This window comes from Euprymna scolopes, chromosome 12, assembly GCF_053919585.1.
Source record: "Euprymna scolopes isolate OS-2025 chromosome 12, ASM5391958v1, whole genome shotgun sequence".
NCBI lineage: Eukaryota > Metazoa > Mollusca > Cephalopoda > Sepiida > Sepiolidae > Euprymna > Euprymna scolopes.
In genome coordinates, this window is record NC_136493.1 from 46191112 (window position 1) to 46218811 (window position 27700).

Consider the following 27700-nt stretch of genomic DNA (forward strand, 5'->3'; position numbering starts at 1 on the left):
ATTTCTTTCAAATACCGAGTTTTAACAACATCATTTTCCTCTCCCCGATTGACCATTTTAATATCTCATAGTATATCTTTCATTTTGATCTCTTGCTCTTATTCGATTCCAAAACAAGAATTCATCTAGTCTGATGGAGTATTCAGCTTGATGTTGTTACTAGAGATAACATCACTTGAAGGTGCACCATTCATCGTAAGCCAGTATGAGTTAGTCATACAGAGGAGATTTTATTTTGATTGTGAATACTATGCGATTTGGAATATTTGGTCAGGGTTTACTTGTAGGGAAACATATCCTTATACCAGGTTGTTTTGACAAACCTTTATGGAGAGAAACCCTAGACACTCGAGGATAGTGTCTAGTAGGCGTTTAAGTTTATTCTTTTTGTGATGCCGTTCAGTGTGAACAGTAACAAGATAACACAAAAAAAATTCACAGAGTTTTAGTATTGCTGTTAAGTTGTAGATTTAATCTTTTTGTAAAAAGTACAACAAAACAAGTGTCACTATCATTAATTTCATATACTATTAACATAAAACTAGTTCATATTCAGGTCCAACAAAAAGTAATTAACACTAGTAGAAATCATTACAGATAATAAATTACAATGTTTTACTAATCTAAACTAGTTTTTGAGAAGCATGAAAATGTACTTACTTGATGTACGCATAATAATGACCTCCGGCTGCACTTCCTGAATGAATCATGATCGAAAACAATTCATAAGTATAATCCTGTGGAGAAAAGAAAAAGAAAGTTAACATGTGAACGGGGGAAGGAGGAGTAGAATATGATTAATTGAAATAATTTTGGTAAATTTATAGGCTTTAACCACTTCGAGCATATCTTCAGATTCAATACAAATTGTGTCTAGCTTGGCAAAGACAAAATATCTGAGGTAAAATGCAATCATTGGAAGTGGAATTTTATCGCTTTTTTTTTTTTTTTTTTTTAAATATTTTTATCTGTAGTTCTGGGTCCAAATTACCATATTTGAGTATTTCTGCTAAAAACTACTTTCTGCAATAATGTTGCTAAAATGATTGGTTGAGAATTTGTTCCCTTTACCAGAATAGTTTAAGATAGAAATGTATTCAGTTAAGCTTAATCATACAATTCTTTTTATTTATTTATTTTTTGAACAAGCAGGTTTGAGAATATAAAGTACTACACTTAATAATCTTCAAGGAAAATTTTAAAAAAACATGAATTCTTATTCTGGGCACAACACAATACAAAATGCTTCAAGTGAAAATCAACACTTTTAGTCCTTGTTCAGAATGCTCCCTATATTAAAAAAACAAAAATAAAGAAAAGTTTGTACGATATATGTACCTGTGATGAAACGAAAATATCATTCCAAAAGTCATATAAATTGATCAAATACTTTTATTCTTATAAAGAAAATCATTCTTAAGCAATTAATGGGAATTCTATAAGCATTACAAAAAAGCTCACAAGTATGAATGATAGAGTTAATTTCCCTTTATTTTTGTTTTTTAAACTGTTTTCAAAATGGCAAACAAGATGGTTGCTCTTTGGTTCCTCATAAAATTTGATCTTATTTAAAAATAAAACTACTTGATCAATTTACTTGATTTTTAGTATTCAATATTTTTGTTTCATCACGACAATGTATATACTAGATTTTTCTTTATTTCTGTAGTTTTTAATATAGAAGGGGAATTCTGGACAAGAATCACAATTTCATTATTTATATTTCCACAAACTGATTGGAGCTTAATGGAAAAAGAGAAATGCAAAGTTTGAAACCAATTAAGATTATTGATGTATCAGACATTTTTTTTTCATCTTGTTTCGATCATAGTAAGAACACACTTTCTAAAACATGCATAAGTTCAATGTATTAAAATAATATAGTATTTGAAAAGTTTTTGTGGGAGGTTAATTTTCTGAAATACACACACACATACACATATATATATATATTGATGATAACCTTTGCACATGTAACAGCAATCTATGTATGAATATGCATACATTTCATCCATATATAACATCTTGGATAATAAGTTATCTCCCTTGAGCAAAGAAATGGGCAGTTAGCAATTTTAAAATGGCCACTACTGTTCTTCTATATTTGCCAAAAAGTTTTTAACAGGGAGAAAAGGTTTATAAATTCAGTCATGCCAGTTTTATCTGTATTATTCATACTGGAGGAGGAGGAGGAGGAGGGAGGGGGCTCTTCCCAGGCATAAAATATACTTAGATATATTTTAATTTGTCCATATTTTGTATATATTATTAGTCGTGATTTAAAAAAAAAAAAAAAGTATTTGGGTGACATCAGCTAGCAATCTGTAGTATAACAAGGCTGATCTTGCAAGTTTGAATTATTATGGCATTATTTGCCCCTTTTATTTCTCAAGATGGTGACATGAGACAGTCTCTTTGAGCTTACTCATAAAAGTTGATTTTCTTAATTAAAAATAAACTACTTGATCAATTTACGATTTTTTTTAGAATATGATATCTCCATTCCATGGCGGTACGTACATCATGAAGATTTTCCTGCAATTTTTTTTTTTTTAGGTTGAACTGTAGACTTGCACAGAAAATATTTTAATATCATACAAAATTAGAATTGCTTATTTCCGAATTCAACAGAGGTTAGATTAGCTGAAATACTGAGAACATCCAAGATAAGAATAGGAGTCTGAATAATCCAAATAACACATATTTGGAATCTTCATTTTATAAATTCAAAAACGTACATTTTATTTTTTCTTGTAATATTAGTGTTTTTTATCACGTTGCAGTATTTTAGAATGTACACATTTGCACTTAAAACGTTTCCAATAAAACGAATCAATTCTCAAACGGGTATTGCATTTCGTATTAGCCAATGAAGGTAGAAGTAAACCCTTACATTTGATTTCCATTCTTTAACATTTCTCTCCTCGTCAGTGGAGCCGATAGGATCCATACAGCTAACATGAGCCTTCTGTGGACTTTCACAGTGAAGTTCTAAGAATCAAAAAAAAAAAAAAAATATTAACACAGTGTGAAAAACTAGTGAATTTCTTTCATGAAAAGTTATTTAAATACTGATAGGAGAAAGGGTAAAGGCAGGATAGTTGGAGTTTAAAAGCAAATGACTTTAGTACATGGGGCTTATCAGTCTGCTTAGTTTTTGTTTTGATTTTACAGTATATCAACCCTGTTTAGGGTATTTAATGCCAAATCCTGTCATTTTAAAAAGTTCTTATACTTCAAGTTTTTTATATCTTCAAATATTTATTCATGGCAATTGATTTGGTGGTTTTATGGAGGAAAATTGCTTTTGTTTTGCAAAGGGAATGAAAAAAACGAAAACAAGCTTTTACCATGACTAATGTTTGTGTAATTTTTTTTTTTAAATTCAAGGAGTGGTTATTGAGAAAAGTGCGAACAAACAAACGGACAAACAATTTTGGGGCAATTTTACCCCTCAGTGATAATTTATACAGGAAAAAAAAAAAAAAAACTACCTTAACAACTAACATAAGCTAAACAAATGAGTGAATGAATAAATATAATTTTTCCTTTGATTTAACCATATTTAAACAGAATTTAGAATTACTTCCCCTTGATCATAAATCTATAGATAAGTATTAAAAAAAAAAAAAAATAGAATTACTTCCACTTAACAGATAACAGAATTATTTAAACTTTGAGCGTTTAAATTTAAAATCTAAACAAACAGCCACTTTACAACTGACAGCCTAGAGAATGAATATGTTTCTCCACTGATGATGAGTTATATACTTGAAAGGCCCTATGTAATAAATACCGTCCACAGTTGAAAAAAAAAAAAAAAAATTCAGATAAATAAATAAAAAAAAAAAATTCAGATAAATAAATAAAAATAAAAAAATTATTGAATTATTTATTTATCTATCTGCTCACAATGACTGTACATTCCTGCATTGTAGGCCTTCAAAAACACCTTTTATCTGTCAAACAATGCTTCAAGCAAACCACGCCATATTTCTTAGTAAATATACCTATTTACAACAGTATTATTGATCTAAATTAGAAAAAAAAAAAAAAAAAAAGAAATTAACTTTACCTTCATCCTCTGTTGAAATATATACATCAGAATCTGGGACCCTTTGGTCATCAGAATCCAAGTAATGTATTTGCTGTTCAGTCATATGATTACTAGCTACAGGCACTTGAGACTGACCAACACTACTGCAGCCAGATTCCGAAATCATGTGGTCTATATTAAGCATTTCTGGAAATGTCATTCTGAGAAAGATAAAGAAATCCAATTAAAACTTGAGAAAATTATGGTGATAAATGACAAATAGTTTGTGATCATCTTTATTATTGAAGAAGCAATAGTAGAACTTGTTCATCATATACTCTTGTGTCTGATAATTTATTTAATCTGCAGGGTTAGAAATAAGGAAAACAATATTAAAAATATACAAATATCTCTATAATTAATAAAACAAGGGCGATTTTTCCCATTTAATATAAAACATTATAGCAATACAAACATGGACGTCACAAATTCAATATGTAAGTTTCGTGGATGTTCTTAGTTGATTTTATTTATTGTCCTAAATTCCAATAATATTTCTGAGGATATGTACTCTTCTAAACAAGTCATCTTTACAGGCAGTAGCAGGATACTTACTCAGTTATTATTTTCTCCTCTCAATCTCCCATATTCACTGAAGTAAATATATAGTGATTCAGTGTAAATCTTTCATTTTGTGGCTTTGTGATTTTATCTTTCACATATAACACATTTCCTACATAAATAATAGTTGTTACCATCCTTTTCACATCTAATTCTAACGATAATGAGCTGGAAGCAAAAAATGGAGAGATTTGATTGCAATGGGAAGAAGCTGGAAGAAAGCTGTGGATCTGAGTTCAGATTGAAAACAATGGTATACTTTGACTGCCTTATGCATCCCAGGATGCAGAGTTCCCAAGTCTATGCATTAAATTCTTCTAATTATATCATTTTAAGGAGCTTTTTCACTCCATCTAATCATTTAAATTACAATCGTTTTAAAACAATTATATCTTTTCAGAATGTTGAATACAAGATGGAAACAAAGCAAATTCACATAATTCTCTTATTTCAATTCAAGCTAGACTGAAAAGCTGCTGAAACACCTCGCAATATTAACGAAGCGTTTGGCCCAGGAACCGCTACTCAACGCACAGTACAATGGTGGTTTAAGAAAAATTTTGCAGCAGCAACAAGAGTCTTGAAGACAATGAGCATAGTAGTCAACCATCAGATGTTGAAAACAATTAAGAATCTTAGTCAAAGCCAATCCCCGCAAAACTGTTCTAAAAATAGCTTCTGAATTAGACATGATGTATACAACGATTTCCAACCATTTGTGATTAGAAAGAGAAAAAAAAAAATGGGTGCCTCACAAATTGAACAACAACAAAATGAAACCCCACGATGAAGTATTTTACGCAACAAGAGCGACCCGTTTCTCGACCGGGTTGTGACTTTCAATGAAAAATGGGTTCTTTACAACAGCTGGCAATGCTCAGCTCAGTGGTTAGATGCCAACGAAGCTCCACGACATTTCCCGATGCTAGAGTTGCACCAAAAGAACATCATGCTGACTGTTTGGTGGTCTGTGACTGGTCTCATCTATTAGTTTTCTGAATGAAGGCGAAACCATTACGGTAGAGAAGTAGTCATCAAATGGATAAAATGCATCAGAAACTTCAACAACAACACTCAGCATTAGTCAACAGAAAAGGCACAATTCTCCTCCACAACAATATCCAACCACATGTTGCTAAACTGACCCTACAGAAGTTAAACGAATTGGACTACGAAACTGCCTCATCCGCTATACTCTCCAGACCTCTTACCTACCAATTACCACTTTTTCAAGTATCTCGACAACTTTCTGCGTGAGAAATGCTTCAACAAGCTAGGCGATATCAAAAACGCCTTTAGCGAATTCATCACCACCAGAACGTAAGATTTTGACGTTACTGGCATAAATACACTTGCTTTAGTGTGGCAAAAGTGTGTTGATTCTTATGGTACTTATTTCGATCAATAAATTTTTGTTTGAGCCAAGAGATGTTCATCTGAATTTTAAAATAAAAACTGCAAGAGCTTTCTTGTCAACCTTAGGTTGGTTGGTTTTAAGTTACATCAAACCTTTATAGGTTATTTATGCAAAGCTAGTAGTTTTGAGGAAACTACTTTTTTAAGCTTCAATTTCTTTATATTTTTAAATATTTATTCATGCTATGCAGTTTGACTGTTTTGTAGAAAAAAAATGTTTTTGACTTTTCAGAACATGATTGAGTTTTGCAGAAAAATAATATCAATGTTTGATGCATTTTTATTCAAAAAACCAGTATCTCACACCACACAGGTATTACCACACTGGGCCAAAGTGGACCTAGCAGCAATGCTATCTAAAGGGCAACTTCACATTCCCCATAGATCTCAAATGAGGCCTCACAACTGGATGTCTTAAAATCATATCCAACACCAGATATTTAGGAATTCCAGGAGTTGGAGTCAAATTTTAGGAATCTTTCTACCTTCCAAATTTACAACCATGCTTGAAAAATGGAAACATTTCTATTATGTTCATTTTATAGGCTAAACAAGCATTTCTATGAACATGGCCAAAAGGGAAACAGCAAATGCCTAACTCTTAGTAGTTTTTCTACCACTAATTAAATCATTGCAACTCTTTCTGATTTTATACTCTCACTCTCTCCTCACTTTATCAACCAATTAGATTACACTAAATATACTTGTGGTTGATGAAGAAGCAACTTACCTATCATTTAACTTTATGCGATGCATTGTGTTATAGTCGAAATCAAATCGTTTCAGCTGTAAAGTTAGAAGATATGGAAAAGTCACAAACTTCAAACCCTGAAAAGAAAAACAAAAATTGACTTAGGAAAAGAGGGCTTCATGGTACAAAATCATATACAATATTAATCTATTAAATAAATAAATAAAAAACATTTTAGTCCGTTAAAAACATGGAAAAGTTATAGTCCGTACGTACATCCAAGCAGCATAACCGTAACGCAGAAGTGCCTCAGGAGTCGATCCTTGGACCACTATTATTCCTGATATTCATAAACAACCTCCTGATAATATTAACAGAGATATTTTGCAAAAATAACCTTAGTGACACACAATATGGTTTCCATTCTGCTAGAGCTACAGCAGATGTGCTTACAGTTATAGCTCATAGGATTAGCGAATCTCTCGATGAAGGAAACCTTTCTAGGGCAATTGCTGGACATATCAAAGGCCTTTGATAGGATATGGCATAAAGGTTTACTTCACAAGATCTCCAGCTATGGTATAGCTGGAAATGTCTTCTCAATTATTAAATCATTTCTCTCTGATAGGTTCATAAGAGTAGTAGTTGATGGGCAAAAATCAGAAGCTCACAGTATTAATGCTGGAGTCCCTCAGGGGTCCATCCTAGGCTACATTAATGATCTTCCAAATCACATTCTTAAATCATTCATAGACATTTATGCTGATGACACTACCATCTATGGCAGCACATCTAATACCATAAACGACCAAGTTCTCTCTGATTCTCTCTCCTCTGATCTTGAGCACGTGGTACAATGGGGAAAGGAGTGGCTGGTTACTTTAATGCATCTAAAACCAAGCTTCTATCTTTACTGTTCTGATCCCCACCTGGCATCAATTGAAATGAATGGCTCTCGTCTTGGAGAGGTCTCATGTTTTGACAAGCTTCTGGGCTTGACCTTTACTCTTGATCTTAAATGGAACACGTACATCAAATCTGTTGTCAAGGCTGCTGGAAAAATGGTGGGATCCTTCTATCGATCCAGTAGATCGATCACTGCGGATGCAATTCTTTATCTATATAAGAGCCAGGTACGTCCAAGGATGGAGTACTGTTGCCACATCTGGGCAGGAGCTGCTAGAAACGACTTGTCCTGCCTTGATAGAGTTCAAAATAGACTTTGTAGCCTCATAGGAGATGTCCTTTTCTCTTTCCTGCAACCTCTATCTCACAGAAGAGATGTTGCGAGTTTGCTTTATGATTATTTTCATGGCAAGTGCTCGACTGAGCTTCAATCTATGGTACCCCCCTCGCCAAACTTTCACAAGAAACACTCGTCTAGCTGAAAACACTATCAATAATCCCCCCCACTGTTTATCTGTGCCTAAACCTAAACGTAGATTCCATGAACAAAGCTTCTTTCTTAGAGCTGCACACTTGTGGAACTCTCTTCCATTTTTCTGCTTTCCAGCTGACTACAAAATGGTTGTCTTCAAGTCCAACGTAAACAAGTTCTTGATGAGCCTTCCACTTCAGTTAACAAATTTACTGAATTTCCATTACTAACGATTACTATATTGTCCAATTGACTACTGTACACTCTTAATCCTTATCCTCGAATGGTCTCTGGGTCTTGATAAGTGGTTATGCCTATGTAGTAGAAAAAAAAAAGATGGATATTTGCTGATGATACAATGCTCTATAACATGCATGAGGGAAGTACAGATGTACATTAATCTTAGACAATGGCAGAATCATTAGAAAAGACCTCTAGACCGTAGTGAAAGGAGCTACAAATGGATGGTTATATTTAATGTTTGTAAGATTAAGCGGCTCTCATTTAACAATTACAAGATGCTTCTCAGACCATCGATATCCATGACAAATAACACCCTACCTAACAATTTTTCCTTCAAACTCCTCAGCCTAACATTCACGGGCAATATGCGCTAGAACAAATACATTGCAAAAGTTTCTGCAAAGAAAGTGGGTTTCTCTATCAAGCTAGAAGAGTACTCACACCTAAGAGTATCCTGTACCACCATTCACCCATGTATGAAGTATTGTTGCCACATCTGGGCTGATGCATCTACCACTAGCCTCTCCCTCTTGGATAGGATCCAAAAAAGAGTTTTAAATCTAATACGCCCCACTTTGTCAACTAAGCTCCAACCCCTGTCCCATCACCCCAATGTTGCATCTCTGTGCCTGTTTTACAAATATTTTAACAAAATGTGCTCTGATGAATTTGTTGCACTTGTGCCCTCTCGACTTAAATATCACCAACAAACCCGCTTAATAACAAAATCTCACCCCTTCACTATTGAGGTCCCTAAATGACAGAGCTTTAGTTTCTTCCCTCAAACAGCTAGACTTTGGAATTCTCTTCCTACAACCTGCTTCCCTGACTGTACTGATATGAAAAAGTTTAAATGTAACATAAACTAACATTTTGTTAACCTTTCCTAGGCCTGGTCCCAAATAGTAGCCCTTTACGTCCAAGTGGTGATATGTCTTGTTAGGGATGAAAACTATTAAAACAAGCTGTACATGTATGGTCCCCCTCTAATGCTGCATGTGAGATGACGCCACAAAAAATAGTGAAGAAATAATGAATGTGAGAAATGCAAAGGGCCAACGTTGCCTTCACATTTTCACCAAGTTTCAGAAAAATCCAATGGGTTAGGCAAAAATTATGGGGTAAAAAGTGTAATTTTTTTTTGAAATTTTAGGATATTTGTGACCCCTTTTGAACTCCTGGGAATGGTGAATTCCAGTGAAAATGGATAACAGTGCAGTTTCAGGTCTTAACACATGTATATTTGAGTTGGCCACCATGAAAAAAACACTAAATAGTCAGACATATCAAGTTTTTGAGAAATATGAAAAAAGGGCCACAAAAAGGGGCGTTTTTAGCGCTGAAAGTCCCTGAGGATGCGAACCAGAATTTTGCCAGGATCACCCATACTGGATTTATATTAAGAACAATAGGATCCATATTTAGGCCAAGTTTCAGAAAAATCTAATGGATGAATCAAAAGTTATGGGGCAAAACATGTCAATTTTGGAACATTTCGACCTCTTTTGAGCCCCTGGGAACACAACGGGAATTTACACAAAAAATTTTTTTTTTACTGTGCACATCTATTTAATGAAATACAATTTGTGGCAAAATTTCAGGAAAAACTAATGGTTATCTGCCAATCATCCAGACTAACGGATGCACAGACACCACTGAAACCATAGGTCCCTCTTTGATAAATCATGGGCCAAAAAAACTTACAATGAGTGCTTTAGGTTAAATTGAGGATTAAATATGGTTAAGAAATACACAGATAAAATATGGTAATTCAAAATAGATTAACAGAACTGATAGATTCTGGTATCATGCAAAAGTAAACATTTACACCAAAAATTAGGAAAAAAATTTATCAAATAGATTTTAATTGAAAATATAAATCAGTTTTATGGTATTTTTTGCAATTTTATATTGATACAAGTGAATTTTACTGATTACTCTTTCGTCCTACATTTTGTGCTCATATGAATGAAGAATAAAAAAAAAAGAAAAAAAATTTTAAATAAAGAGTGAAAAAAAAGTAAACATAAAAAAGAATGACTGAAGTGAAAACAAGTGAAAAGAAAAGAGTGAAAAAAGAAAAAAAGAGTAAAAAGAAAAAAAGAGTGAAAAAAAGAAAAGAGTGAAAAAAAGAAAAGAGTGAAAAGTGAAAAAAAGAAGAGTGAAGAAAGAGTGAAAAAAGAGTGAAAAAAAGAAAAGTGAAGAAAGAGTGAAAAAAAGAGTGAAGAAAGAGTGAAAAAAAGAAGAGTGAAGAAAGAGTGAAAAAAAGAAGAGTGAAGAAAGAGTGAAAAAAAGAAGAGTGAAGAAAGAGTGAAAAAAAGAAGAGTGAAGAAAGAGTGAAAAAAAGAAGAGTGAAGAAAGAGTGAAAAAAAGAAGAGTGAAGAAAGAGTGAAAAAAAGAAGAGTGAAGAAAGAGTGAAAAAAAGAAGAGTGAAGAAAGAGTGAAAAAAAGAAGAGTGAAGAAAGAGTGAAAAAAAGAAGAGTGAAGAAAGAGTGAAAAAAGAGTGAAGAGTGAAAAAAAGAAGAGTGAAAAAAAGAAAAAAGAATGAAAAAAAGAAAAAAGAATGAAAAAAAGAAAGAATGAAAAAAAAGAAAGAGTAAAAAAAAGAAAAAAGAGTAAAAAAAAAGAGTAAAAAAAAGAAAAAGAGTAAAAAAAGAAAAAAGAGTAAAAAAAGAAAAAAAGAGTAAAAAAAGAAAAAAAGAGTAAAAAAAGAAAAAAAGAGTAAAAAGAGTAAAAAAAGAAAAAAAAGAGTAAAAAAAGAAAAAAAAGAGTAAAAAAAGAAAAAAAAGAGTAAAAAAAGAAAAAAAAGAGTAAAAAAAGAAAAAAAGAGTAAAAAAAAGAAAAAAGAGTAAAAAAAAGAAAAAAGAGTGAAAAAGAAAAAAGAGTGAAAAAGATAAAAGAGTGAAAAAGATAAAAGAGTGAAAAAGATAAAAGAGTGAAAAAGATAAAAGAGTGAAAAAGAAAAAAGAGTGAAAAAGAAAAAAGAGTGAAAAAGAAAAAAGAGTGAAAAAGAAAAAAGAGTGAAAAAGAAAAAAAGAGTGAAAAAGAAAAAAAGAGTGAAAAAGAAAAAAGAGTGAAAAAGAAAAAAGAGTGAAAAAGAAAAAAGAGTGAAAAAGAAAAAAGAGTGAAAAAGAAAAAAGAGTGAAAAAGAAAAAAGAGTGAAAAAGAAAAAAGAGTGAAAAAGAAAAAAGAGTGAAAAAGAAAAAAGAGTGAAAAAGAAAAAAGAGTGAAAAAGAAAAAAGAGTGAAAAAGAAAAAAGAGTGAAAAAAAAAAGAGTGAAAAAAAAAAGAGTGAAAAAGAAAAAAAGAGTGAAAAAGAAAAAAAGAGTGAAAAAGAAAAAAGAGTGAAAAAGAAAAAAGAGTGAAAAAGAAAAAAGAGTGAAAAAGAAAAAAGAGTGAAAAAGAAAAAAGAGTGAAAAAGAAAAAAGAGTGAAAAAAGAAAAGAGTGAAAAAAGAAAAGAGTGAAAAAAGAAAAGAGTGAAAAAAGAAAAGAGTGAAAAAAGAAAAAAGTGAAAAAAGAAAAAAGTGAAAAAAGAAAAAAGTGAAAAAAGAAAAAAGTGAAAAAAGAAAAAAGTGAAAAAAGAAAAGTGAAAAAAGAAAAGTGAAAAAAGAAAAGTGAAAAAAGAAAAGTGAAAAAAGAAAAGTGAAAAAAGAAAAGTGAAAAAAGAAAAGTGAAAAAAGAAAAGTGAAAAAAAGTGAAAAAAAGAAAAATGAAAAAAAAACAAAAAGTGAAAAAAAAACAAAAAGTGAAAAAAAACAAAAAAGAGTGAAAAAAAAGAAAAGTGAAAAAAGAAAAAAACTGAGTGAAAAAAGAAAAAAAGGGTGAAAAAAGACAAGTGAAAAAAGGAAAATGAAAAAGTGAAAAAGGAAAACACGAAAAAGGAAAAAGTTAAAAGAGAAGTAGGAAAGTGGATAAAAGAAAAAGGAAAAAACTGAAACAAGAAAAAGGAAAAAAAAGAGTAAAACAAGGAAAAGGAATAAAAATCAAATCTACACAATATAGGATGCAAAAAGGAGGGGAAAAATAAAGAAAAAAAAGAAAATTTTAAGAGTTCAAAATTGTGCAATCTTGTGTATCTGTGTATGAATTTTAGTTCCAAATCAAAAATAGAATAACAAAATGTGCAGATTGAATTCTAAAATACCTTATGTGCATCACATTTCTTGCCACATTTCTCACAAAAATACTGGTTAGAACCAACAAGGATTTCTGGCTGGACAAAGGCCGTTAATGCTTCTTCCTGAAAATAAAGAGCAATGGAAACGGAAGAGGGGGGAGGGATTTATTAATGTGCGTTTATTGGCTTAAAAATTTTCAAATATTCACATTCTAGTCAATACTATTAGATATTTTTAAATTTAAAAACCATCCAATGTATTTTAAGTTTAAATATTTTCACAAAAGATTTATATAAAAAATAATTCATTAAAGTAGAAATGGATGATAGTTTCATACTTAAATAATAATGGTCCTTGTTCAGAATTCACTCTATATTCAAAAAAAGATCAAGAAAAATCTGTATGACAAAATGAACATATATTCCAAAAATCATATAAATTGATTAAGTAGTTTGATTTTTAAAGAAAATCAAATTTCATGAGTATTAGAGAAATGATCATCTTGCTTGCCATTTTGAAAAAATCTAAAAAAAAAAAAAAAAAACAATAACTTGACAGTAAGTCATGCTTACTAGATTTATGTTGTAATGGTGTAATGCTTAATTTTCTTTATAAAGATAAAACTACTTGATGAATTTATGTGAATTTTGGAATATGATATTTTTGTTTTGTTATAGGTACATACATCATACAGATTGTTTTTATTTTTGCTTTTTAATATAGGACGAATTCTGAACAAGAACCTAATTTTTTTTTTTAATAAAATTGTTAAAATTAAGTTATGTTTTATATTCTTTATTTTTATATACATAGCTGATTGATAGTAAATAAAAAAATTTAATTTGCAATTATCAAAGTTTTATTGATACGATAAATACTACACATAGCCACATATAAAGTGATTGTATTATTTCATTAATACAGAAATTATGAGCCAAGCTTTGTGAATATAAAAGAACTACTCACCACACTTCCATATGCCTGGCTAGCACCAAATGGTCGAATAACGAGGGGTATGTCCAGATAGGCATCGATGCGAGCACTTTCATATGAACACTGCATGTGTTGATGATGAAAAGGAGAGGAAACATCAGCAAAATATCCACGGGATGAAGAAAAAAATAAACAGATTAGAAGGAAAAACAAATCTGGCAATTTGAAATTTCTAGAAAATCAAATGCTGTAAAAATATTTTATCTAATGATTAAAGATTAAAATATTTTATCTAATAAATAAAGATTAAAATCATTTTTTCTGAAACTTTTGGTATAAGTCTGCCATTTTGCTTTTTTCTTTCACATTTTGCTAATGGTATTTACTTTCAGAGGTCAACCCCTTTTGGAAAGAAAAAAAATATACATCCGATATTATTGACAGTTATTCTAAGTCTGAAATGTATGTGTTTGCATGGTTGGTGCAAATTTTAAATATAATGTGCATGAAAAAAATAAATAAGTCTTCTTTGAAAAGCATCTTACACCAAAAGTTTCAGAAAAATAAAATGATTTTAGTCATTTTTAATCATTTAATAAAATTAACATTTGATTTTCTAAAATTTTCAAATCAATCTTATGAAATAATGTTTTCAAAGATGTAACAAAGCTACTCATATTTAAATTTGACAATGTTTTTTTTTTAATGTGTATGTAGTGTGATGATGTATGGAAGTGAAACCTAATCAGTGGAGAAGATGAGTTGCACAGAAAGAAATGATGCAAGAATGATATGAAGGATGTGTACTGTTGTAAGATATTGGCTGAGCAATGCCTAAAGGTGTGCTGGTCAACAATCATTATAATTGTTATTAATATTTGTAAAAATAGAATGTTAGAAAGAATGTTATCATAGAGAAATAAATATTTACAAATAAAATTATGTTAAAATGTTTTAATAGAAAAGAATGTTAGAACACAAACAATAATTTAGAAATAGGTCTGACCTCTAGTGTCTGACGTAAAGGTCACTTAAGATGATGTGAATCTTAGGGGAGAGCTTGAAAGACATGTGTCAGTTAGTCAAGAGTTGGGAGTCAGAGAAAACAGACCAAGTCAGTAGCCAGAAAGAGAAAGACCGTCTACGGACAGTAATGGCTCCAAGTAGGGGGAAAATGGCGAATGTAAAAGTCTAGGACCAGTGTTGCAGTTTTCTAATGGGGAAAAGGTTTGGAAAATAAAGCTGCTGTAAATACCACCAAAACTTAAGAGTTGTACAAATCATTTGCAGCTTTTCTGAGGATCTGTCAGATAAAGACCAAAGATGGATCAGGTATGTTTCTCCATTGGCTGATGAAAAACCTCCAAATAAGTGTTATTCGTCCTTCGTGTTGTAAAGATATTTATGTTTATTCTTGTCTAGTTATAAACTGTAATTAAATATACATACACACAATGAACTCTAAATTAGACAATCACAATGATAGACGGTCATAGATGAACACATATATACACGTCATATAGGTGACTGTGACATGTATATACACTCTCATACAATCTAATCACTAGATGATACATGAATATCAACACGTAAATAATATATACTCGTTTATATATATACCCCACTATACAACACTGTTATTCTTAAGAGACTTAGTTGTGACCTTACCACCCACAGTGGTCGGATTTTACAGTAATAATGGTTATAATACTTATATTATAGAGTTAAAACTTTTATTATGTGAACAATCCAGGGCAATTCCTGATTGCCTTGCTGACTTCATTTGTTTGGTCAATGACTCAAACTAAAACAAGAAAAAATAACTTCAGCTGAGTAGATTCGAGATGGATAATATTTTGAGACTAATCAAACCATGTAGTCCAAGAGAATGTTAGTGAGTATTGTTTTGGGTTCACTGAAAGTTGGGATGACCTTTTAACCCAATGTCAAAGACCAGAATTGGCTCAGCGTGAGAACTTGTCCTTAGAAAATTGCATGATTACGTAATGTGGTAGTGACCAATTGATGAAGAATTGATTATTATGTAATGATTACTGATTGGTGGGAGGAAAAAAAACCCTGGTTCAGACACGCACAAATACCCGACACAAATACAAGGATGAGCAAATTTTGGCAGAGTCTGAACTAACGTCCAGCTGCCAACACCACCTCCCCCACACCACCCGCTAACCCCCACTCTCAATCACCACAAGACGATGGGATTACTAAGAGAGAAAGGAAAAACAAATCGTTCATCACCGATAGATTTTTTTTTTAAACTAATTGTTACATTCAACTGTAAATATTTGCATTGTTAAAAAGATGTATTTGGAATTTAGTTTCACTGTATAATAACAAAACATTGTAGTTAAGTTTTATTTGATAATAAATTCTTGTAAAAATAAGAACTGACGACTTGAGTTTTTATTTATTGTCTACAGGATTTATAACTTAACTATCAAGCTGAACAGTCCACTTGAGTTATTTTCTTACAGGAGACAGCAAGTGGAAAGGCACCTATCCTAGCACCGGGAACAGGTTGTGGCCAACGGATCTAAAAGAAACACAGCGTGGGGCACATGCCACACTTATTTCCTTGGAGACTTTGAATTGCTTTCCTTTGTTTTTTTGTTTTTTTTACTTGCAGACCACTTGTGGAAAAGGAATAACCAGAATCACGCAACAAACTGTCATTGTATAGATGATCATAGCCAAGCTGCTAAACTTTCTTAGGAGTTCCGAAATCGGAACCACCTAGAACTGCACTTACGTACCAGTGAACATTCCTTGGGGTTTTCGTTGGGCTAAATGCTTCTGATGACTTCTGAGAAAGTCAAAATCCTGACAGTACAGGGAGATGTATGCAAAACAGAAGATTTTGTTAGTATGGTCACATTGGAAGAAAGGATGAGGGTTTTTGGGTTAGTCAATGTCAAACACTTGAGATAGCATGGTCAATTAACAGGGGAAGATCAACAAAAACATAAGTGATAAGGATGAATTTGAAAGAGAAATAAAGATGTGAGCAAAGAGACTAGTTTGAAAGTCAATTTTCTGAAAGTTGTCCAACACATGCCAACATAGAAGATGGATGTTAAACCAATGATGATTTTGATTATTTTATTTTTATTTATTTGACATTTAGAACAAAATATTTGGAATGACTGGCCTTTTTCTGACTCAAGAGATAATAGATATCCTTTGATAAGATGCTTGTATGATAAGAGTTTGTAGTGAAGTGAGCATTGCATAATCTCCACCACACTTTTGACAAGCTATCACTTAAATCCAATGACGAAAACAAATTTAAAACCGCTAGAAACAATGCTGAGAAACTGAGAAAAACTAGTGTTATTTCAGACTTTTTTCTTCTACATTAGTTGCCTTACCAAGGCTTCAAAGTCTACTAGGTCATCCCTTATTATAAAAATTAGTATTAACAAAAATGATATTACTGTCACTTCCAAGCAGCACCTGATATTCTTAAATACCTCTTATATATAATTACTGATCGAGCTCAACATCTAAAGAAATATCTGAAAGACGAATCGGTTGCATTGGTATGGTCATGTAGAGCAGTCATTTTCTTGGATAAATCATTGCAGAAGCTCGGATGTTTTGAATCGCAGAAACAAAACTTAGAAGTGATCAGACAAGACCCTACAGAGTTGAGCTGCTGAACTGTGAGAATTGGGGGAAAGAGCTTGCAAAATATCAAAAAACATCTCACCTTTGGACAAGAGAAAAGCGGCATTAAATGGAGAGAAAGAGACGTGATTATATGAAAGAGAAAAAAAAAAAGAGAAATGCCTGACCTCTAAACATTTTACATAATCCTTCAGCTTTCCTTGATATAAATGATTGATGAGGTTGGCCTGATCAGTCTCTTTCCAGTTCTGTTCTAAGGCATCGAACATTACTCGACACAGCTCTTGTACATCATGTTGGTGCCACACTGAAAAGAAATTGGCAAAAATAGAGAATGTTAATCTTAGAATTTCAGAGAATTTTCATGAGTCAACTTTGCATTTTATTTTTACTTGTTAGGTGGTAACATTACAAGTTTTCAACCATGTTTTACAGTTGTATTAGACTGCAGTAGCACAAAAGCAACCACCATTTCACCATCTGGCTGCTTCATGAATACATTTTTCAGGACTTCTCTAGTTTAGCAAATGAGAAACGTTAAAATAATTTACTTGAAAATTATTTTTATTAATAAACTATCATTTCAGCCCGGCGTTGCCCGGGTGTTTGGATGTGTATGTTGAGCAAAAAAAAAAAAAAAAAAAAAAAAAAAAGTGGTAGTAGGAAGGCAGGCTCAAACCCGTACCGCAAAGGAGGAAAAGAACGGGTTAAAACCTAACGTTTATGCTGTTACGACCACCGCCAAACCAGAAGCGACATTTTTTAAAATTAAGGCTAGACAATCTAAAGGAAAGGATAACTTCCAAAAATATCGGCGAAAAAAGTGACCCCCCCCCCCTGTAGAAAAGTGCCTAGTTGAAGGGAAGTTTTTAGCCAATTTTCGATATTTGTCGTATGAAAGGTCGAACTTTAATACGATACTGATCTTGGTAAAATCCGTCGCCTCTATTGAAAGTAAGGCAGACATGCAAACAGACATACATACATACATTTATATATTGGCAACTAAAAATTTTCGACCCAAACTGATGAAAAAGCTTGCTCTATCTCTGAATACCCTTTATGTAAAATTTCAAATATTTAGACCAGAAATTGTCTGAGTAATTTCAAAGAAACTGCAGAGGTCAATTTTTTTTTAACTTTGACCCCTATTATGACCCCTTAAAATTTATTGTTCTGGGCTCAAATCAAGTTAAGTTAGATCAATGTCCAAGGAACCTATATCTAAAATTTCAAGTGCGTAGACCCAAAATTGTCGGAGGAGTTTGGTAGAGTTCTTGACCCCTTAATCACCAAATTTCTGGCCAAAAACCGATCACACCGATTTTCCTAAATCTCAGTATCCTGTATATCAAATTTCGAGTCTGTAGACTAAAAATTGACAGAGTTATTGCGTAGGGAAATGTACACAGACACACACAGAGACACCGTTCACTTATATATATAGATTAGGAAATTGTTTTTGAATGAAATACATTTGAAGAAGTGAAAAATCAATCCCATGTACATTCGGGTGAGTTTGGGGGTCAAATGCCCCGAGAATGATTTTGACACACAGGGAGACCAATATCCTTCATTAACCCAAATACTAACTCTAAATCCAGAGCGATTCATTTAAGTAGCATTCAATTTTTAGAGTCCAAAATATGTAAGAAAAAAAAAAAAAAAAACAGTTTGGAAAAAGGAATTATTCTATAAAAATGATTCTTACAAAAAATTGGTTCACGATTTACATAGTCAAATTTGGGTTAGGTTAAATAGATATTTCTTTTGGATTTTCTCTTTCCATTTAGCAAAAGTCTCACTGGTGTATTCCACGGAAAAGTCCTTGCTGATTAATACTTATATAATTCCAGTTTTTTTTTGTTTTTTTTAAATAGTAATAAAAATATATCTTAAAAAAATTTTGTAAAATATTATTTATGTACACTTAAAAAAAAAAAAAAAAAAACTTTCACTGTAAAGACTAAAAATGTTTTTATTATAAGACATTAAAAAAATATACAATTAGAAATGAAGATTATTATTTTTCTGTAAACATTAAAAATATTATTTATTGTATAAACTCATTCTGAAAAAAAAAAAAAAAAAAAAAAATTTTAAGTAAAATATATTTTGATTAAAAATAAAACCATTCCAAAAAAAGAATCTAAAGAATTTAAACTGGAATTACACAAATTAATAAGAGACTTTTCCTTGACATAACAATGGCGAGACTTCTGCTAAACAGAAAGCAGAAATCAAATAGAAACAGCTTTATTTAAGAGAACTATCTTGCATATTGGATAATAAAAAAATGTAAGACAATTGTATTCATAAGTACTTAGATGTTCACTGCAATATAATCAAAATAAATTAGAAAAAAAATACCTTCACTGCTGTCCCAACCAAAACTCCGGGTTAAATCTGTTGTTTCTGTGGCTCGTTTATTGCTGGTCTGAAAAAAGTTACAATGCATAAGAAAATTAAAAACATTTCAAACATGTTCATATTAAATTACACCTGGATTTAAAAAATATATGATGTACTTATTGGGATACTGATATTCAAAATCTACTGAAATTCATCCATTTCTCTTTTTGCATTTAAACAAAATTAAACAAACAAAAAGGTTGATTTCTCTGCAAGGTTTGAATTATCTCCATCTCCCTTGACTTTGACAATGCTGCCGATAACAGGCGATATTCTGTGTACAGCTAAAAGTTGAATTTATTTTATAAAAACAAAACTACTAGATGAATTTCCATAATTTTCGGTGAACTATTTCCCTCACAAGAAAGTATATCAAAGGTTCTTGCTATTTATTTCTTTTTTGTGACATCCGTAGACAATCTAGGTGTTGTAATCATCGAGAAGCCTGTGCAAACTCCAAGCAAAATTTGATTTGTTAGCTTCAATGCTATTTGGGTCTGACTTTGAAAATCAGACACGATAACTTTGTATGTTTAAAGACAGGATTCATTTATTTTTTTAATGAAACTCAATTTCTAAGACTTGATTTTCAATCGATTTTGAGAATTTTATATTTCTGCAGAATTTGCACCAATAAAGCAAAAGCATTACATGTCAAAAGTATGTTTGGTTAACAGTTTTCTTTCTTTTTAACTTAAGAGCTGACAATAGGAAAAGATTACTTTTTTCGTGCAAGATAATCATTACATTACAGTAGAGGATTAATATGCAAACACAGTACTGTAATGATGGGCAATGCTGCATGTTTAGTACGGTACATAGATGCACGCTGCAGAAGACAGGCTAGTGATCAGAAAAATATCTGGCTTAAGGTTAGACCATTCAAGAAATTGGCTGGCTCTTTGAAATGATGTCATCTTAGATATACTGTGATTGTGAAGAACTTAAGATTTTACAAAAGTTTAAACCAGATTGCAACCACAATGGTTGGTCAATTTTTATGTCCATAGATTAACAACTAATGAATCTTGAATGATTTTGTGTAGTCCAAGTGATATCTATATAGAGTCTAGTGGAATGGGCAGTGGTGGAGTGGTTAATTGGTCTCTGCTTGGTTTGAGAAAACGAAGATATTTGGGGCTTTGGGCGGAAGGATTAGAAGGATTGAGCAGTTAGAAGAGATGTTTGTCCATTTTGCAGGCATGTCAATCAGCAAAGAAGCTAAATGTTATTGTAGCCTCGAAATAAATGACTGTTGCTCGTTTCAAGCTAGAATTGTGATCTTGTTTAAAAGTGAAATGCTTTTGATACAGCATGATGATTAAGACATGATTGACACTACAACCAATATCAAAACCAAATGCTGATATTCAGATAAAGATAACTAGCAGGTGGTCATGGCCCATGTAGTCAACAGACACAGATACAGGTTCATAATACCCCAAAATAAATTTTTTTAATTTTTGAGGAATAAAGGCTGGAGGTCTCTCAGGCGTTGTTGCAGAAATGTTGAAGGCTGTGGCTGAAACCAGCACTGAAATGATCACAGACTTGTCAAATTAGATCATCACAGAAGAGTTTATCCAGAAAGACTGAGAACGGAGTACAATTCTGATTGTTACAAGGGAAAACACTAAATCAAGGTAGTTAGAGAGGTTTAAAGTTGATGGCTCAGGTTCTGAATGTGATTAAGAGAATAACCAAGTAGCAAATAAGTTAGATAAAATGCAGTTTGGTTTTATGCCTGGGTAAAGTACCACTAGTGTCATATTTGTTCAGAGACAAATGCAAGAAAAGTATTTTGATAAGAAACTGCATTTTGATTTTGTGAATTTTGAAGAATATTTTTGACAGAGTGCCAAGAGAGGATGTCAGGTGGACTTTGGGTAAACTAGGGGCAAACAAGAGGTTGGTAAAGGTTGTTCAAGCAGTATACAGAAATGCTTATGATTGTTTTAGAATTAACAGCATATTTAATGTTAAAGTAGGAGTACATCATCCATTGCTTTTCATAATCCATAAACATAAAAAAAACTTAATGTCTAGCAGGTTCCATATCTTGCTAACCATTATTCTTGGCAAAACTCAATTAGGTCAAAACCACAGCAAGGAATGCTTTATTTGAAGTATCATTTTCTTGAAGTTGAAAAATTAAATTCTGGGTGGTCAAACCCAAATCAGAGATATTTCTCAGATCATACCAACTAGTGCGCCTTTCTATTCATCAAATTCAGTAAAATCAAATTCCAAATCTTTGATCAATAGAAATCTTCCAGATAGAATATGATCACGATATAATTTAAGTAATTTCACTAAAAGTAGTTGGAGCAACGAAACTTACCTGAAGTGTTAAGAACAATTTCTGTAATTGATAAGGAATGCTCTTCACAGCTTCTTCTTCCGTACCAGTAAACTCCCACCTATAACAAGTAAAATATAGAGACAGAAAATAATAATAGCAGTTTTGATAAGTATATATATATATATATATGCATAAAAATAAAATAAAAATACCAGCAATGGTAGACGTTATGTTGTTTTGAAAAAAGAAATGAATGAATTTATGAAATGATCAATGTTTCGTTCTTATTGCAGAAGACATCTTCAGGATATTAAAAGGAAAAATGCAAAAGAAAACGATCATAGACCATACGAAAATGAAAAGGAAAAAGTGTTAGAATCCATACTCATATCGGGAAGTAAACTATGTGCGTGTATGGGAAAGTTGGATTGTTCAATGTCTATATATATACACTTTTAAAAATATGTTAAATAAGTACACTTTTTTTCTCTAAACTTATTCATTTTGTTTAAACTATTTAAGGATTAAGGAAAACCAGGATCTTTTTTTATATTTTGTTCTTTGATTATTATTTTCCCTATACTAGGGGCTGAATGGTAGAAGCCCTTTCTTTGCATAATAGTATTAGTGTTTAATATTAGTGCTGACTCTAAAAGTCAGCTTTTAGCTCTATCACATATTTTACAATTTTCGCATGATCTAAATTAAATGAATGATCGTGTTCTGCACAATGGCAAAAGAGTGCAAAAAGGATTGGTAACGCCCTAAATGCACTCTTTTGCCATTGTGCAGAACTGTTATTTATATTAGTTTGAAGTTTACCATTGCATATATCTGGTAAACACTACATCGCTTTGATTTCATTAATATTAATATATATATATATATATATATATATATATATATATATATGATAAAATACTTATTTAGAACAGGTAAAATTAATTTCCTACAAACAGAAATGCTTTTCACAAATTACATGCCATCTTACAAAGATTAAAATTAAGATATAACGATGTTAAACCTTATGTCAAGAATCCTTATTACAATTCTAATTCAAATTCATTACATAATTTTGACTGAGATCAACAGAGTTTCAATGGGTTTGCTTCTTGACCAAACTTGTAGCAAATTCTATATTGCAAACCTTGAAAACAAAATATTTAGTGACATAAAACCCTCTATTTACATACACTATATTAATGATATTCTTATTCTACCCGATAATAATGACCAAATACACATTTCAGGACCTTTTCCAAAAAGCATTAATTTCACTAAGAACTAAGCGTAAATAATAAAAGACGGAGACAATTCAATTCAAACGATTGAGATCAAAATCAGCCTTTAATGGATACATTTAATATTAAAATCACTAAAAATTAAAAAATTCAGGTAATCAGTCATCTCCCTCTCAATACAGACCAATAAGTCTCCTGTGTATTATGAATAAGTTACTGGAATCTTAAATAGAAAAGTAGTCAACCACCTCAGCAAAAATAACCTCCTCAGAGACATGTGATATGCTTTCTGTTCTGCTAGATCTACAGCAGATGTGCTAACAGTTATATCTCATAAGATTAGTGAAACTCAATAGAGGCTTCCTTTCTAGGGCAATTGCTCTTGACATATCAAATGCCTTTGATAGGGTATGGCATAAAGGTCTAATCCACAAGATCTCCAGCTATCGTATAGCTGGAAATGTCTTCTCAATTATTAAATTATTTCTCTTATAGTCTCATAAGAGTAGTGGTTGATGGACAGAAATCAGAAGCTCACAGTATTAATGCTGAAGTCCCTTAGGGGTCCATCCTGGGCCCAACTCTCTTCCTGATCTACATCAATGATCTTCCGAATCACATTCTAAGATCCTTCGTAGACATTTATGCTGATGACACTACACTTCAAAGGCCGTAAATGACCAAGTTCTCTCTGATTCTCTCTTTTGATCTGAGCATATGGTGTAATCGGGAAAGAGGTGATCGATTAATTGTAATGCATCTAGAACCAAGTTTCTATCTTTACATCAATGTTCTGATCCCCATCTGGCTTCAATTGAATAGCTCCATGTTTTGACAAGCTTCTGGGTTTGACTTTTACTCCTGATCTGAAATGGAACACATACATCAAATCCATTGCCAAGGTTGCTGGAAAAATGGTGGGATAATTCTACTGCTCCAGTAGATATTTCACTGCTGATGCAATTCTCTACCTGTATAAGAACCCAGTACATCCTAGAATGGAGTACTATTGCCACTAGAAGCACCTTATCCTGCCTTGACAAAGTTCAAAATAGACTTCATAGCCTAGTGGGGGGGGGGATCTCCTTTTCTCTTCCCTGCAACCTCTTTCCCACAGAAAAGACGTTGCAAGCCTGTCTCTGCTTAATCATTATTTTCATGGCAAGCGCTTGTCTGAGCTGAAATCTATGCCCCTCCCTCCTTTCCAAACTTTCACAAAAATACTTGTCTAGCTGAAACCACTATCAATAATTTCCTCCACTCTTTATTGGTATCTAAACCTAAATGTAGATTCCATGAATAAAGCTTCTTTCTTAGAACTGCACACCTGCAGAACTCTCTCCAGTTTCCCTGCTTTTCCAGCTGACTACAACATGGTCGTCTTCAAGCCCAACATGAACAAGTTCTTGATGAGTAAGTAATCCAATTTACCAAATTTCCACTACTAACGATTACAATATTGTCCCACTGACAACCGTACACTCATTAACCCTTATCCTCGAGTGGACAGTAAACTCCCATATAATATAAATATATAGAGAGAAACAGAGAGAATAATAATAGCAGTTTTGATAAAGGTATATTATAAAGATATATATATATATATTCAGAAAGTGTGAGAGAATATATAATTACTTTCCACAGCTGAACCAACGTCGCAGCCTACAAGAGCCAAAAAAGCCAACAAAGGTTTGTTGGCTTTCTTGGCTCTTGTAGACAGCGATGTTGGTTCGGCTGTGAAAAATAAATATTATATATATATATACACACACACGAAATGAGGAAAGACATTTTATAAAATAAATATGCACTGATATTACTAACCTATAGACAGCATTTCGAAATTCCGGTGTCATAAATAAGGTTTGCAGTAGACTGTTCAGATAACAAGTCATGGCTTGATTTACAAGACCAACAAATCCTGAAAAAGAAAAGAAAAATTATGAAACATTTACAATTTGGATTTTAGAGAAAAAACAAATATTTTAAGGTTAAAATGAAAACTTTGAAAAACCGAGTAATGCCATATATTTTCTTCTTATTTTGATGATGTTAAATCCATGAGCGATTGTAATAAGAGAAAGTTGAACATCTAATCTTCTCCACAGTTGTATTTGAGTTAAATTTGGATGATGTGTCACATAGGAACAAGCCCATCATTGAAAGCATTATTTCCTAAGGCTTCAATGAAAACATTGGAAAATCAAGTAATGCTGTATTTTTTATTATTTTTAATATATGAAAAATAAAAATCATTTTTATTTTCTGAGACTTTCAGCGGAATCCACCTTAATCATAGATGACTTTGCAAAATATGTTTCCTTTCCTTAATTTGGGTAATGATATTAAATCCACAATTTGAATAGGAGCAAGTCACATCGTTGAAAGCATTATTTTCTAAGGTTAAAATGAAAACATTGGAAAATCAAATAATGCTGCAAGTATATTTGACATGGACAATTCTTGACAGCACCTGCTTCATAGCACAAAATGATTCATGTAATTATTATATCAATTCTTGAATTTATTTCACCCTTAACTCATCAGAAGAAAAAGCACTCATCAATTTTAAAAGAAAATAAATGATTACAAAATTTTATTTTATTATGCCATCATAAAATGAAAACAGATACTTTCCTTTCCCAATTTTCAGATTTTGTAATCATGCCCATATGCCTTTATTTTCTTTTAAAATTGGTAAGTGCTTTTTCTTCTGATGAGTTAAGGCTAAAATAAATTCAAGAATCGTTATAATTACATGAATAATTTTGTGCTAAGAAACAGGTGCTGTACAGAATTGTGTATGTCAATGTATTTGAAAAAAATAAATGGTAAGATGATCAACATCTTAAAATCTGGATTATAGACTTTTGTCATTTATTTGTTCACTAACTACCATTAGCATATGAAGCAATGCTCTTTGTGTAAACAAATTGAGCTTAGGTATTTGAACAATGTCAAAACATTGTTAATTCACTGCCCGCATAGTAGCAGCCGTATAGCGCAATGGTTAGAAGCCCTGACTGTCGTTTAGGCGATCGGTTTTCGATCCTGGCATGAGGTAGTTGCTTGTCTAGCCGCACTGATGAGCTGTGAAACAGCAAAACACTACTGTATGTCGATGACTATATATCTATAATATAAAGCTGAATATCTGTGTGTGTGTCTGGTCACGATTTTTTTTTTTTTTTTTTTTTGTTTAACAGCATGTCCATCCTTGTTGTATTATTTTATGCCAAGTCGTGGTTTAGTGTTTAAATATTTTTTTTTTATTTATAAACAAAAATATGTGAATAAATATGTTTATAGTTGAAATATAGTTTGCATTAAAATTTAATTAGATTCGTAAACGTTTTCATACAAAATTTAAAAAAAGTAAATGCATGAAATGTATTAACATGCAAATAAATTTGCAATAAATAAAAAAAATTTAATATGAATTTGCATTATGTATGTAAATTTGTGATAAATATTTGCTACTTAGGTGTAGTTGCGTTTGTGTAAAAGTGTTATATATTTGCGTAAAAATATTTAAAATAAATTTTCATTACGTGTGTTAAATTTGTATTAGTAAGTATTTACTACTAAGGTGCAGTTGCGTTTGTGTTAATTTGTATAAGAAAGTAAAATTTTATTTAATTATACTTATGTATATTAAATGTTCAAAGGATTAGTTTGGAAATACTAATTAGTATCGATTTGTATTAATTGTCTTGCTTATTCATATGTATATGAAAACTTATATTTTTGTATTTATACAAATTTCTTTAAGGTAATCGATTATGTGTTCGACTTTTATGTTTTTGAAAAGTTCTTTTACATTGCTGTCTTTGTAATATTTTTGTCTTATAGGCAGAAAAACAATGCATTCAGTAAGAAAATGTTTTGTCGTCAGCAGAACCTGACATGCAATACACATTGGCTGGTCTTCTCCTTTAAGTAAATATGATTGGGTTAGGTATGTGTGACTTATATGCAATCTCGTTAATAAAACCTCTTTCTATTTTTCCTGGAATGCTGTTCCCAGTTACCAATTGTTTGTTTAATGGCATATAGTTTATTGTTAGTGTAACCATTCCAATAAATTTGCCATTGGTTTTTAATGCATTCATTTATTTTTTTTCTAAATCCGTATAGGGGACTTTAAAGTTTTCATCTTGATTTTCATTCAGAGAAGCTTTTGCTGCTGTGTCTACCAATTCGTTTTCTCTGACACCGATGTGGTTAGGTATCCAGCAGAGCACAATTTCTTTTGTTTTTAAAAATTTGCTTATTCTAGCCTTTAGTTTTACTAACAACGGTTTGTTAGACTTTTGTGTTTTTACTGCTGTTATAGCTGATAGCGAGTCGGAGAAAATTATATATTTTATTTTGTTATCCCTGGAGATGAAATCAAGTGCTAAATCTATTGCACAAACCTCTGCATTAAAGATTGAGGTTTCTTTCAAGAGATGCTTTTTTTTTTTTTTTAATCTTTTTATTATATATAGCTGCTCTGCCTGTTGCATCAACCTGTTTTGAGCCGTCCGTAAAGATGTATGCATGTTTAGGATAACTGTATTTGATTTGTTCAAATTCTTCTTGATAAACAAGAGGGTGAGTTTTTCCCTTGCAGTGTTTGGTAAGACTTAAGTCAACTTTTGGTACTATAATGTTCCAAG

General features: G+C 31.7%; 1 protein-coding gene across 2 annotated transcripts in view; it reads right to left on the minus strand.

Annotated features, from left to right (window-relative positions):
* The window catches only part of LOC145291263 (ubiquitin carboxyl-terminal hydrolase 47-like), a 173713-nt gene that overhangs the window by 58472 nt on the left and 87541 nt on the right, over positions 1-27700 (minus strand). For both annotated transcript variants that reach the window (XM_080136872.1, XM_080136873.1), the window contains exons 6-15: positions 24864-24960; positions 21838-21916; positions 19455-19521; positions 17252-17391; positions 13470-13559; positions 12530-12625; positions 6804-6901; positions 4076-4257; positions 2894-2991; positions 661-737 (exon numbers count right to left, since the gene is read on the minus strand). In XM_080136872.1, coding sequence (XP_079992998.1) covers positions 661-737; positions 2894-2991; positions 4076-4257; positions 6804-6901; positions 12530-12625; positions 13470-13559; positions 17252-17391; positions 19455-19521; positions 21838-21916; positions 24864-24960 — 1024 coding nt within the window. The remainder of the gene's footprint in view (positions 1-660; positions 738-2893; positions 2992-4075; positions 4258-6803; positions 6902-12529; positions 12626-13469; positions 13560-17251; positions 17392-19454; positions 19522-21837; positions 21917-24863; positions 24961-27700) is intronic.